Source organism: Chlorocebus sabaeus, chromosome 9 (genome assembly GCF_047675955.1).
Source record: "Chlorocebus sabaeus isolate Y175 chromosome 9, mChlSab1.0.hap1, whole genome shotgun sequence".
In the NCBI taxonomy this organism is placed as follows: Eukaryota; Metazoa; Chordata; class Mammalia; order Primates; family Cercopithecidae; genus Chlorocebus; species Chlorocebus sabaeus.
In genome coordinates this window covers 26,167,654-26,182,534 of record NC_132912.1, presented here as the reverse complement: position 1 = coordinate 26,182,534, position 14,881 = coordinate 26,167,654, and the positions used below count along the sequence as shown (strand labels likewise).

The following is a 14,881-nucleotide window of genomic DNA, read 5'->3' as shown; positions in this document are numbered from 1 at the left end:
AATGGCAAGATACATAAAAATATGGTATAAGTTATTAGATATTCTTAATATTTTTAGAAACATGAATGTGGTGTGTGACTACATTTTAACTTGGCTTTAATATTATTTAAAATCTGAATTGAAATATCAGAACATTACTATCATAATACAAATTAATTAAAATGAAGATGGCCAAGAAGCTGAATAATTGCCAAGAGAGTGAAAACAAAAAAAAGGTTCTGGGAATAAAGGCATTATTGATCTTGTGTTCATTTTATCATCAAATGTTCCCCCATTCAATCTGATTTCTCTATTGAAAATGCTTTCTATTAGGTTGTTGCAAAGGGAATTGCATTTTTTGCCATTAAAAGTGATGGCAAATTAAAAGTAATGGCAAAAACCGCAATTCCCTTTGCAACAACCTAATAGATAGTGAAGGGTCCTTTTCACCAACAAATCCAAAGGTCCTTTATCTGTCCCTGTTGTCTCTGACTCTTCTTCATTAAGCATTATTAAACACCCCTCGTCTTCATGACTCAGGATAAAGTTTCTGAAGGCAGATGCCTTATCTTATTTTTCTTTGTATTCCCAGTACTTACAAAAAATACTTGACACACAGTAAGTGCTTAATATAAGTTTGCTAGATGACTAAGTGATCTTCCCCTTGCCTCGTGGATTGAATCATCCTTTCCTCAGGTCCTGGCAATTTCCGGTGTTCCTAATGCACACCTCAGGTCTGACCTTCCCATCCCACAGGAGCTCCTGCCCTAATTTCTTACTCCTTACTGAATACTTCTCTCTCAGACTCAAATGAACCCGCAGTCATCATTCTTCTCCATCTAAGATTCTATACACTACAACCTCAATGGCAGCATTATTCCTGCTTCCCAGGTTGAAAACACGGATATCACCTTTGCCGTGTGTCTCTTCATTTCCTACAGACAAGCAATCATTAATTTCTGTCCATTGTTTTGACACATCCTTTGAAATATCTAATATTCATCCACCACTTAGTTTCATTTGCCATTGCAATCACTCTGGATGAAACGACTCATTTAATAACTGTGGTAGAGTCTTAATATGGTTTCTATGCTTTATCTCACAAATGAAAACCATATTTTCCTTTCTTTTTCTTTTTTCTTTTTTTTGAGATGGAGTCTTGCTCTGTCTCCCAGGCTGGAGTGCAATGGCGCAATCTTGGCTCACTGCAACCTCTGCCTCCCTGGTTCAAGCGATTCTCCTGCCTCAGCCTCCCGAAGAGCTGGGATTACAGGTGCTTGCCACCGTGCCCAGCTAATTTTTGTATTTTTAATAGGGACGGGGTTTTGGCATGTTGGCCAGCCTGGTCTCGAACTCCTGACCTCAGATCATCTGCTCGCCTCGGCCTCCCAAAGTGTTGGGATTACAGGCATGAGCCACCACACCTGGCCTAGATTTTCCTTTCTTAAATACCACTTTAATTGTGAAATTTCACGTTTCAAAAATTTATGATGATGCCTCTTTTTCCCTTCTTCATCAAGTTTAAACTTCTGACTCCAGGTTATTTACAATCTTAGCAATTTCAATTTTATCTCCCATTTCCCCCCAAATGAACTTTCTCCTCTTATCAGTCCAGTTATCTCACTGAAACCCTGATAGACAATGTTTATAGCTGTAACTTTGCTTTTTCTCACCTTCTCATAGAAAAGCTTTTCATAGACTTACTGAAATCTTAAGCTTGTTCAATGTCCACCTTCAATCCTATCTCTTTAATGAAGTTTTCACTGACTCCCCAGTGATCTGTCTCTCATTGAGCATAAATGGTACTTGCTAGATGCACAAGCCATTTTAAACCTGGTACAGGCTGAATTGTGTCACCTCAGAATTCACATGTTGAAATCTTAACCTCCAATACCTCAGAATGTGACTGTGTTTGGAGATAGCGTCTTTAGCAAGGTAAATAAGTTAAAATGATGTCATTAAAGTGGGTCCCAATCTAATGAGACTGCTGTCCTTAAAAGAACAGGAGATTAAGGCAGACACACACAAATAGAAGACCATGAGAAGATGACCATCTAAATGCAAGGAAAAAGGCCTCAGAGGAAAACAACCTTGTTGACACCTTGATTTTGAACTTCTAGCCTCCAGAACTGTGGGAAAGTAAGTTTCTGCTATTTAAGTCACTCAGTCTATGGTACTTTGTTATGGCAGCCCTGGAAAACTAATATAGAACCTAATCCCATATGTCTTGCCGCTTACTATTTTTTGCTGTGATTTTTTTTTTTTTTTTTAAATAGTGGAACCAGAAGTCTCTAGATGGTGGGGACCATGACTTAGGTTTTGATGTCCTTGTGTCATTTCATTGGTGATCTACATGTGGTAGTGTTTGGAGATGCAAAGATTGTGATTTCATTTCAGCTTAGAGATGTAGTGCTAAGTGAATAGTAAATATTAATATACTTCTGTGAACTGGATCACCATTCTCATCACATATAAAAATAAATTTCTGATGCTTTAAAGATTAATATAAATAAAAGAAATAATAAAGCTCTTGGAAGAAAATCAGGGATAATTCATGAGCAATCTAGGGGCATGAATGTTTTAATCAAAATTCAGAAATCATAAAAATATAGATATATTTGCCTATTAAATATAGGCAAAAACTTTTATTTGGCAACAAAGTCAAAAGACACATGATAGACTTGGAAGGCTATACTTGCGACACAGGTATAAAGGGTTCATATTTTTAATATGCAAAGAGTGCTAACAAATGACTACCAAAAATGTAGACCAACAGAAAAGTGAGCAAAAGATTTAAGTAGAAAATTCAAGATGCGCAAATCCAAAAAGCAAATAAGCATGGGAAGGCACCTGAATTTACTAGCAGATAAGAGAATATAAATTAAAATTAGATACCATTTTACTCCAGACACATTAGCAAAGATTAAAAAGAAGGATATCACTGATGGACAGGAGGTCAGGACAAGTGTATGCTCCCAAATTGTTGAAGGACATGTCAATTTCTAGAGCCTTTTAGGAAAGCAATCTATTAAAACCAAAAACATCTCGCAACTCAATAACTTCATCACTGGGGATTTATCCCAGTGTACAGGTACATTTTCAAAGATATTTACTGCAACATTTTTCATGGTAGCAAAAAATGGAAACAAAGAGAATATCTAACAATAGGGAAAAGGTTATATAATTATTGTGATTCACAAATACAGGATTATGCAGCCATTAAAAAGAATAAATTACAGCTATACTAGTTGATGTGCAGGCATTCCTGCAAAGGTATTGAGAAAAGCAAGTTGCTTAAGTGTTTATATTATGATCATACTATGATCCTATTTATATAAAACAATGATGAAAATCTCTGTTATGTATATATACCTACATGTATGCACATCTGCAAAAAACATGAAAAAATGCATGTTCTATAGTAAGAGTTCCCTTGGTTGGGGGTGAGTAATGTGGGTTGAGAAGGGGAACACAGGGGAGTTAACAGGAAAAAAAAAAGAGAAAAAGAAAACAAAACACTACATTCAATAATAATCCTGGAATGGGCTGCGTGCAGTGGCTCACACCTGTAATCCCAGCACTCTGAGAGGCCAAAGCGGGTGGATTACCTGAGGTCAGGAGTTCGAGACCAGCCTGGCCAACATGGTGAAACCCCATCTCTACTAAAAATACAAAAATTACCAAGCATGGTGGCACACGCCTGTAATCCCAGCTACTAGGGAGGCTGAGGCAGGAGGATCACTTGAACCCAGGGGGCAGAGGTTGCAGTGAGCTGAGATTGTGCCACTGCACTCCAGTCTGGGCACCAGAGCAAGACTCCATCTCAAAAACGAACAAATAACAACAAAGAAGAATCCTGGAATGTATGGTATGGTAGCATTGATGTAAAATTATAAATATGCATGTTGGTGTGTGTATATTATGGAGATTTAAAAATCAAAATGCATTGAATTTTCAGAATTTCTGAAAATCTAATCTGCATTACTGTTAGCTTCTTGACATTTTTTTCTTCACCAGGATAATCTAAAGCCAGAAGGCTGACTAGTCTTAAGGGGTGTCTCACTTAAGATATTGCAATGCAAGGTGGCCAGCCAGTAAATGAAAATTATGATGAATGTATTGTATTCAACAGACTATGATTGCTCCGCTTAAATTCCTTCAGACTATTTTTTTAAAGAGCAAACTTCCATGAGCTTATCAGCATACAAATATTTCAGAGAGGCATACATTTATTTGGCCTCTAATGGATTTGTGAATTTTTGTTCCTTTGGGATAATATAAACACTCTCTACTAACGTCATCCTAACCCCTTAATTACAAAAGTGACATAAACATTTATAATCACAAATTATCAGCAGCATATCAATGTGGGCACTAGCATAATAAGGTTTGTGGCTATTTTGTGGGTTGTGCATGGTAAATATCAGCTTGTAAAGGTTATTGCTGTATTAAATAGCCAGAAGGTAAGATATTTATTTATATTGCAGTTGTGGTAATAATGTCATTAAGTGTTTTGGTTTATCAGAAATGAACTTTTTTTTGGATAATGAATCACCTAACATCTCCACTTTTTTGCATTCAGATGAAAGAAGATAGATTTAAAACTCATTGCCAGGGAAAACTGATTTAGAAAATTAAATTTCAGCATTATTCTCATTTTAATGATAATTACACTGTTTTACTTAAGTATACATGCAGAGTATAATTTGCAGAAGTATCACATATCTAAATCAAATATTAGCAGAACAGAAATGCACTTGTTACTGTAATTTTTTCTTTAATAAATCAATTTTTCAGCTTTTGTAAATTTCCATTTCCTCCTAAGACTCTACGACCTTCAAGCAATAGAGTGACCTATGGGAAATCTTAGGAGAGGAATTTTCGTTGCTGCATGTTAAAGGCAGACTCACTCTAGTCATGGTTGCAACCTGCCTTCTGGAAGCTGCCGTTTCCACCAGTCACCTTATCTGCCCTTGGCCAGGCTGGCTGTTTTGGCAATGGTTCTAGACTGAAAGAGAGCTGCACACAGTTCTGAGCTTGTGGACAGGACAGTTCTAAAGGAGTCCTCTCTGCCTTGCACTGCCTCCCTCCTTTAGCACCTACGGACATGTTCAATTCTCTCTCTCTCTCTCTCTTTTTATTAAGAGATGGGGTATTGTTATGTTGCCCAGGCTGGTCTCGAAATCCTGGGCTCTAACCCTCTCACCTCAGCCTCCTGAGTAGCTGGGATTACAGGCCTGAGTCATCGTACCCTTAATTCTCATGCTTGCCCTGGATTTGACCTCTTGCATCTACTCTGGGATAGCTCTGTTCTCTTGAGTTTACTCGAGGTGAAAAGTTAAGGGTAGGTGCTTGTCCTGCTCTGAGTGCCCTTAGAACTTAGGGGATACGTTACTGTTTAGGGGATCTGACTCGCAGTCTTCTCTGACCTTCTCAAGAGGCAACTGCCAGCTCCCAGCCCCATTCTGAACTGCACAACTACTCCTGTGGCTCTTCTTTTCCTGCCAACTGAATGCCGATGCCCTAGGGCCAGCTTCCACCTCTACCTATCCTATAGGTCATGGGCTTATAGCTACTGGCCCCTCTCTGATTTGGGTACTTTGAACTAATACCCAGATCCTTGAAAGCAAAACTTAGTTTGCTAACAATACTGGTAGGTTCAGGTAAGGTGCTGCCCCAGCCTGCCCCATATGTCTCTCCTAGTTGTGGCAGGAGAAGCAGCCTGTGTGGGGGGTGAGACCCACAGATACACCCTCTGGACTGTCTCTTGTCTCTTGCACATTATCGCTACATCTCGGCGGTCTACTTCTATCATTTTCCTCCGGCTATCATGTCGCATGGATTACAGTCCTCAGAAGCCATTTTGTTTTGTTCTAGTCCAAAGAGTTAGATTACACACACATGCCCGGTCATCTTGCTTATATACGAGCAGTCATCAAAACGGGGCGCCACAACAGAAGCACATGCAAATGCACATGGTGATACCAGCAGTGCCTTGAGAGTGAGGACTTTGTTGGGGAGAGTGAGCTGTTATGTGGAACCCTGTGAGCATGTTTGACTGCCCACCAACTATGGATACAGCCAAACAACCAAAATACATGTTTATTTGCTTGGAAAATAAGGAAAACTCAGAGGTGGCATCTAATTACATTTTGGCTATTTTTCAAAATGATGTGGGTATTCATTTATTTAAAATGTTTAGATATATAGCCTGAGGTGAAAACTGAATAATTTTTCCCAGAGAGCCAAACTTTAAAAAATTATTTATTGACTGTTCATAGTTATTTTCTTAGATTGGCCTTTTAAAAACACAGAATTGAAGAACATTCTCTGACTTTAAACACACAACATTGGCTTTTTTCTTTCCCTCTGCTCATACTTTATAACACATAGATAAAAGGGTTTGTGGTTCCTATCAAGATGAGCTGAAACATACCAGTATTTTAAAAAAGCACTCATTCTTTATTAGAGCACATCTAATCACAAGCTGGCTGGAGGAGTATCAAACAAGCTTTCAGTGGCTTGAGACAGCATGGCAACAAAGGTGACAGATCTGGAGATGACACTCTAGTCTTACCACACGTGGCTGTGGAAGTTCTCTACCAGGTTGCAGTAATATTATTCAGATTCTTAATTTTACATAGAAGTGAAGTTAGCGAGGGATGGAGAGTATCCGCTCTACTGGAGATGACCATCTTGTTCTCACTAACTAGACACTCAACTCTTCTAGAACCCTGGACTTAGGGGCTCTTGTTGTTAATGAACCACCTCACGTATGTGAAGATTAAGCTGACTTATTTACAATATTGCAATTCCAATTCTGCAATATTTTATTCAGCGGTTAGATTAGCTAGCAGTTTGCCAAGGCTATTCTTTGAAAAATGAATTTAAAGGGCTGTTAATATTCCATATGTGAATAGTGTCATTACTTATTAATCATTCTCCTATTGTTCAATTTTTTTTCTTACCATATACACAATTTTTTTTCAGCTCTGATTATTTACTTAGGCTATGTTCTCATAAGTGAGTTTACTGGGTCAGTGATATAAACTAATTCAGTGGGGTTGTTTTTTTTTTTGACATATTGCCAAGTCACTTTTCAAAATGTTGACGCTGCCAACTTACCGTATGCTTGGGAATAACTGCATTAGCACTTTGTCATTACTGTTAAAATATTTTTTCATACTTGTAATTTTGATGAGTAAAGAATAGTAACTTGTTTTACTTTTTATTTTTTTTACTCCTAGAGCGGTCATATATATGCTTATTTTCCATCTGCATTTCTTTTTTTGCAAATAAATTGGTGGCTTGTGCCATTTTTCCATTCAGAGTGCTATTTTTTCTGAATGATTTATAAAGAGCTCTTTCTACATTAAACAGTTTAACTCTTTTTACATTTGTTCCAAATATTCTGTCTTCAGCTCTTTAACTTTTAGTGATGCTTTGGAATGTCTAGAAGGTTTTAACATTCATGTAATCCAAATCCATCACAGTTTTTCTTTGTAATTCCTTTTATTACTTCTTATGCTTTGTCCTTTTCTAAGCAGAGATTGTGAAATGCTCAATTCATAGCATCCAGCTTCATTTGGTTTATTTCTTTCATTTAAATGATCAATGCACCTGGAAAATATCTGGGCATTCAGCAGAAGATAAGAATATTTTATTTCCTCATCCCAAATCAGAGACATTTTAAGCATTATCCATCCATTTCTTTTTTGTTCATATGTATCTTTTTGTAAATGACAGGTTTTTATAAATACTCAGGCCAATTTTAGGGCTATTCTGTTTCATTAATCTGTGATTGATTTTTGTAAAGCAGACATATGATTTTAATTATTATAGCATTATTCATTTTACTATCTAATAAGTAAGTCCTCATTTATAGTTATTCTTTTTTTCTCTGAAATTTACAAATGATCCTTAGGGATATTTTCTTAAGTTCTAAAGAAAATCTGATAGAGACTTTGAATGCAATATTTTTAAACCTAGAAAGTAATTTTAGAACAGTCATGTTTACAGTATCTTATCTTTCAATTCAGAAACACCATGTATCATTCCATTATGCATCTTTTCTTTTTTGTCTCTTTGTGGTTTGGTTGCTAGCTTTATTTCAAGGTATTGATTTTTTTTGCTATTATTTCCAATGGGCTCTTTTTCTATTAGAAATTTTTATAGGAAAGAATATCTATCTATATAACTATACATCCTTACTGAATTCTATTGCTAGCATCAATCATTGCATTTTTAATGTTGTCTGGTAATATTCCTACAATCCCATCTTTTCCCTTTTGATAGTTACGCTTTTTGAAAAAGCTTCTCTTTGTTGTCTTATTGCATTAACTGGAAATTTCCCAATAACATAAAAATGTGGTGTTACTAGTATCTTTATCTTCATCCTCCTTTTTAATGAAACTGCTTTCAGTGTTTTACAGTTAATTATGAGGTAGATGATTGAATTAAGAAATGTATTCTTCATATTGTTAAAGATATCCTTCTGCTTTTAGTTTAGTAAGAGTTTTACATTTCATCAGTACTGAGTGTTGGATTTTACTGAAAACTGTTTCAACATTTATCAAGATAGTTTTTTAAAAAATCTATTGATATGTTATATTAATATATATTATGTGGACAGTCTTTTAATGTGCTGTTGCATTCTATTAGCTACTATTAAATACTATACTTAAGAGTTTTACCTCTAAATTAATAATTGAGGCCAGGTGTGGTGGCTCACACTTGTAATCCCAGCACTTTGGGAGGCTGAGGCGGGCAGATCACCTGAGGTCAGGAGTTTGAGACCAGCCTGGCCAACATGTTGAAACCCCATCTCTACTAAAAATACAAAAAAGTAGCTGGGTGTAGTGCCACACGTTTGTAGTCCTAGCTACTCGGGAGGCTGAGGCATGAGAATTGCTTGAACCCAGGAGGCAGAGGTGGCAGTGAGCCAAGGTTGTGCCACTGCACTCCAACCTGAGTGACAGAGTGAGACTCTGTCTCAAAAATTAATTAATTATTGAGATTGAACAATAGCTTTTAAAAATGTTATTGTTAGACTTTTGTTCTAGGATAGATGAACATCGTAAAATAGGCAACTTTGTATATTTTTATTTTTTTCTCAAACAAATCACATACAGTGAGATTTATCTGTTCCATGAATGTTTGAATGTGTTTGCATAAAATACTATGAGTTCTTGGAACCTTTGTTGGCAGTAATTCTTTGAACAGTCACATCATCATACAGTAAGTCCTCACTTGACAATGTCGATGGATTCTTAGAAACTGCAACTTTAAGCGAAATGACCAATTTTACCATAGACTGATATAAACAAGAGTTAACTTCTTATGGTATATTTCTGGTCACAAAAACATTACCAAACTTCTCAACGGAGACCAACACTGAAATAAATGTGAACTATGCCTACATTTAGGAAAAATTAGGTCAGGTGCAGTGGCTCACACCTGTAATCCCAGCACTTTGGGAGGCAAAGGTGGGCAGATCACTTGAGGTCAGGAGTTTGAAATCAGCCTGGCCAGTATGGTAAAACCCAGTCTTTACTAAAAAAAAATACAAAAATTAGCTGGGCATAGTGGTGGGCACCTGTAATCCCAGCTGCTGGGAAGGCTGAGGCAGGAGAATCATTTGAATCCCAGAGGCGGAGGTTGCAGCAAGCTGAGATCGTGCCACTGCACTCCAGCATGGGCAACAAGAGTGAAATTCTGTCTAAAAAAAAAAAAAAAAATTAGGCTGGGCACGGTGGCTCATGCCAGTAATCCCAGCACTTTGGGAGGCCAAAGCGGGTGGATCACAAGGTCAGGAGATTGAGATCATCCTGGCTAACATGGTGAAACCCCGTCTCTACTAAAATTACAAAAAATTAGCCAGGTGTGGTGGCGGGCGCCTGGACCCCCAGCTACTCAGGAGGCTGAGGCAGGAGAATGGTGAGAACCTGGGAGGCAGAGCTTGCAGTGAGCCAAGATCGCGCCACTGCACTACAGCCTGGGTGACAGAGCGAGACTGTCTCAAAAAAAAAAAAAAAAAAAAAAAAAAAAAAAAATCATTTAAAGCAGAAGGTGAGCAGAGTTATTAACTGTATTAAAGCTGAAGTGTTCAGTCAATATAATTTCTACTCTCTTCAGACTGTCTGAGTTCCCTTTTGAAAATAGATGAATAATCATTTTATGTATATTTTCTTCAGGAAAATCAGATTTAGATGTTAGGAAATCCCACACCTGGGTAAAGTTGTCCCTTGTTATTATTGTTGTTGTTCTTTTATTTATTTATTTATTTTTTTGAGACAGTCTCGCTCTGTCACCCAGGCTGGAGTACAGTGGCACAATTTTGGCTCACTGCAACTTCCACCTCCCAGGTTCAAGTAATTCTACTTGCCTCAGCCTCCCAAGTAGCTGGGATTACAGGCACCTGCCACCATGCCCAGCTAATTTTTGTATTTTTAGTAGAGACGGGGTTTCACCATATTGGCCAGGCTGGTCTTGAATTCCTGACCTCAGGTGATCCACCTGCCTCAGCCTCCCAACGTGCTGGGATTCCAGGTATGAGCCACCAGAGGTAGGAAGTTTGAGACCAGCCTCACCAACATGATGAAACCCTGTCTCTACTAAAAATACAAAAATTAGCTGGGCATGGTGGCATATGCCTATAATCCCAGCTACTCAAGAGGCTGAGGCAGGAGAATTGCTTGAACCCGGGAGGCGGAGGTTGTGGAGGTTGTGGTGAGCTGAGATTGCGCCACTGCATTCCAGCCTGGGAGACAGAGCAAGACTCTTGTCTCAGGAAAAAAAAAATAGAAAGGAAGATTAAGAAAAACAAATAAGAAAAATTTTTACCCAATTGTTCCAGTTCAGAGTCATGGATGGCTGGAGCCTCTACTGGAAATTCAGGGTGCAAGGCTGGACAAGATGCCATTCCATTGCAGGGTACACTCAGACACACACACACTCTCTCTGTCACTGGGACCATGTAGACATGCCAGTTCACCTGAGGTGCACATCTTTGGGATGTGGAAAGAAACTGGTTCTGTCGCAGGCAGGGATTAAATGTTAGCTAAGCAATATCTGGCTCAATTGTCTGCTTTAGTTCTTTGAACTATATTTTACAATGAACTTTTATAAGCTATTCAAGGATTTTTTTTTAAGAAAACAAAAATTGTTAAAGTATGTGAACACAGATTATATCCACAAACACTGGGATGAATCTGCCCCCAAAGTACTCCAGTACTGCATTCACCCTTTCCGTCTGTCTCTATTCTAATATTTAAATAAGATTTGAAGAATTCAGTAAGTAACTGTTAATGAATAGGAAATTTAATGAATGTTTTATGGTTCCCTTCTGACTTGTTCTGTCTGAATCCTTCTGCACACGATCCTCTTAAGACCCTCTTCCCTTAGTTTCGGAGGGTCTAGGCTCCCTGGCTGCCCTCCCCATCTCCAGTTGCTCCTCTTTCCTGGTTCCTCTTTACCTGACCTGCACATGTCCAGACTCTTACACTAGGCTGTCTTCTCTTCTCAGTGTAGGTAAATTTCCTGGAGTTTCCCTTCTCCTCCATGGCTTCAGTTACCCCGTATGTGTCCAACTGCCTACTGAGAGGTGGTCCCAATTCATCAAAGGCTTCTCATACTTAACACAGTCCAAATTGAATGCAAACCCCTGCTCTTTATTAATCTTTCCCATCTCAGGTAATGACATACCACCATCCACCATGATACTGGCTGATCATGTTAGAGACCCCAGCATGCCCCTTTTCCTGTGCAACCAATTACCCTTGTAATCTACAAACTAACCAGTGCTTTAAACTGCCTTCTTGGCCACTATCTCATCCTAGCTACCATCATCTCTCGCTGGCCTTCCCCTTTTCTCTTCATGGCTCTCAAGTTCAATTCCTACAGTGCAATCAGATTTTTAAAACATTTTTTACAATGTACAATTCAGATATACAAAAAAATTAACACACTTAAAACTTTAATTTATCATGGTGCTCATTTCTACTTTCTAGCATTAAATTATTTTTAACAAATTCTAGCTAAATTCTAAATTCTTAATGTCTTCTGAGTAGATTTAGTCACTTTAGATTAGGGTCAGAAACCTAAAATGACTAAATAGACACTAAGAACATTGACGGCTTACATTCAGCCTTCCCTTTTCCTCTCTGTCCTGCCACATGTAAGTCGGGGATTGGCGTAGGGCACTTTGGCAGCTTCATGGCATTAGTGGGGAGGGGCCATCTGTTCTGCAGCCACTCTTGGCTGGTCACTGGCATCTGCTGAATAACTTGCCCTGTCTGGTCTCTGGTCGCTGAACTGCATCTCCCACTGTCCCCCTTACTCTTGGGTTCTGGGTTGTCAGATCCACACAGATACCCCTGGGTCATTAGGCCACATCAGGCCCTCTCTCAGGCACTTTCTCTGCTACTCTCTAGAACATGGGACAATTCAGATGTTTGCCAATTTAGCCTTAAACAAGTGTAGTATAATACAAAACTTCTCCATATGTGCAGAGAACAAAAAGAGATTCTCCCTCTAAACCCGAAGGGCTAAAGAAAAATTTCTGAGCTACAATCCTCTCCACGTAAGCTAAGAATTGATTTCTAATATTCTTCTTAAGTCCACAAAAAAAATGAAAGATTCAAGAATAAGGTGAACTCGGCCAGGTGCGGTGACTCACGCCTGTAATCCCAGTACTTTGGGAGGCAGAGGTAGGCGGAGCACCTGAGGTCAGAGTTCGAGACCAGCCTGCCCAACATGGCGAAACCTCATCTCCACTAAAAATACAGAAAAATTAGCCAGGCGTGGTGGCCTGTGCCTGTATTCCCAGCTACTCAGGATGTTGGGGCAGGAGAATCGCTTGACTCCAGGAGGCGGAGGTTGCAGTGAGCTGAGATTGCGCCACTGCACTCCAGCCTGGATGATAGAGGGAGACTCTGTCTCAACAAAAACAATCAAACAAAAAAGAATAAGGTGAACTAATTTGACTTTCTCATAAGATTCTGCTGCTTTTCACGCTTGTTTAAAGTCCCTGAGATGTTCAAAAGTGAAAATCTTGGTTGCGACCTCTACTTCCTCCCAGGACACTGCCTCCCATTTGTACCTCTCCTTTCCAGCAGCGGCCTGGGGTGAGCTGCCTGGCTTCCTTGCTTCCCCACACCACCCGTTCCTCTCTGCTCCACACTCACCAGTGCTGCCACTTCTGTGACCATGAGGGAACCAGAAACCCAGGCCTTCCCTCAGCTCCTACTCTGCCAGCATGCCCCCTGGGCACAGGCCATTGCGGCAGCCAAATGAATGGGCCTCTGGGCACTGACTTGCTAGTCTCTCTTCTTCACAGCAGAAGGCTCTCAGCCAGGGCCAGAGAGCAGGAGAGGAGCAGGAATGAAGGGCACCAAAGAGCCATTTGTGGTCAGCTTCACCGCAATTCTTGACTTGAAAACGATGTGGCAGAATAATTGATGAAAACATTAAGGTATTTCTCCTTCCTCTCATATCAGGCAAATAGCCAAGTGCATCTTAGTATATTTCTGCCTTAGATATTTTTTCAGGGAAGAAATTAGAAGTTGCATGAGGTCAGTGGCTCTTCCTGTCTTTGGTAAGAGCCAAACTCATTGCAGAGATGATGTCAGGGATCCCTGAGCGGGGCAACGAGATTGCGGAGGGCCTCCAAGAAAGCAAGGGAAAATAAATGCAGATTCTTCTGGGCAGAGGTCAGCAGGGTTCAAAGTTGTGGGACTCCTGAACTTTATAGTGACAGCTCCTGGGGAAGGTGCTAAGACTGCAGAGAATGGCTACCTGGAGTGGGCATGGACAATATGAGGCTCCAGACTCCCACGGTTGAGGTGCCACCTACAGGGTGTGGGAGCAGCCAGACCTCCCAACTTCAACAGCTTGTGGGGGCCAGCTGGAGCCATGAGTGTCCCAACAGTAACTTCATGGACAAATGTTCAGAGACTACAGGCTGTACCTGATCTTTTGGTGGTGTGCAAGGCCATAAAACCTTTGCACAGCTCTGGGGAGAGGGAGATCTGAAAATTATTGAGATTGAATTCCTCACCAGTTTAGTACAATAGGTTGACTAGAAAAAAGCTCAATAACAATATTTCTTGTATAATGGAATTTTGCACCTTCCACACGCTATACTCAAGATTGCAGTTGTTGACAAAGGAAATAGAAATCTTCCTATTTCTATTTTTGCTCTATCCTATCAAGTTTGCCTCCTGCCAGGCCCCCTTTCTATACCACCCTTTTTTATTCCCTTCTGGTGTCATATGCCAAGTCCTAGTTAAAATGAAAAAAGAAAAACATAAAAAATGGAGGGGAATGAAGTCAGAGAAGGTAGAAAGTGGGTAGAACATCCTAAAAAAAAGTGTATTTCCATGTAAGAAATGAAATAAAGGTTCTCCCAAGACAGAACACAGGCTCCTCAAATCTGCCGTAGAATAACGGTGGGAAACTAATAAACAAAGTATCTGGCATTTCCTTCCCCTTCAGGAAGTTCTAACTCTACTGATTTTTACCTGAGAGGCACTGCTGAGAAGAAACTCCTCTATTAATTGGCTTATGGTGCGAGATACCCAGATAAAGTGGCTTCAGTTGCTGTGACAAAATCATTTCATTCAATTTTTTCTGCAGAATGAAATATTCTTCAGATAACTTTGATATCTAAAAAGAAGGTCATGTGTCAGGTTAAATCAAGGAAAAGAATACAGAGAGTTCTACAGGCACTGGGGGCTGGGAAATGCCTTACCAGCACTTTTGGGGACTCTCGTGTTCCTCTCCAGGGCCCACCCTGTCCCTTGCACCAGGTCTGATAAAGTCCTCACCTGACAACCTTCCCGCCTTGTGCTCTGAATACCTGCACTCTCACATTTTTCCTTTTTTTGTTTTTTAGACCGAGTCT

At 39.6% G+C, this 14,881-nt stretch overlaps 1 protein-coding gene across 7 annotated transcripts in view; it reads right to left on the bottom strand.

Annotated features, from left to right (window-relative positions):
• MYO3A (myosin IIIA) overlaps positions 1–14,881 on the bottom strand; it is a 261,924-nt gene that overhangs the window by 20,994 nt on the left and 226,049 nt on the right. For all 7 annotated transcript variants that reach the window (XM_008002560.3, XM_008002567.3, XM_073018805.1 and 4 more), the window contains one exon: positions 14,499–14,643. In XM_008002560.3, coding sequence (XP_008000751.3) covers positions 14,499–14,643 — 145 coding nt within the window. The remainder of the gene's footprint in view (positions 1–14,498; positions 14,644–14,881) is intronic.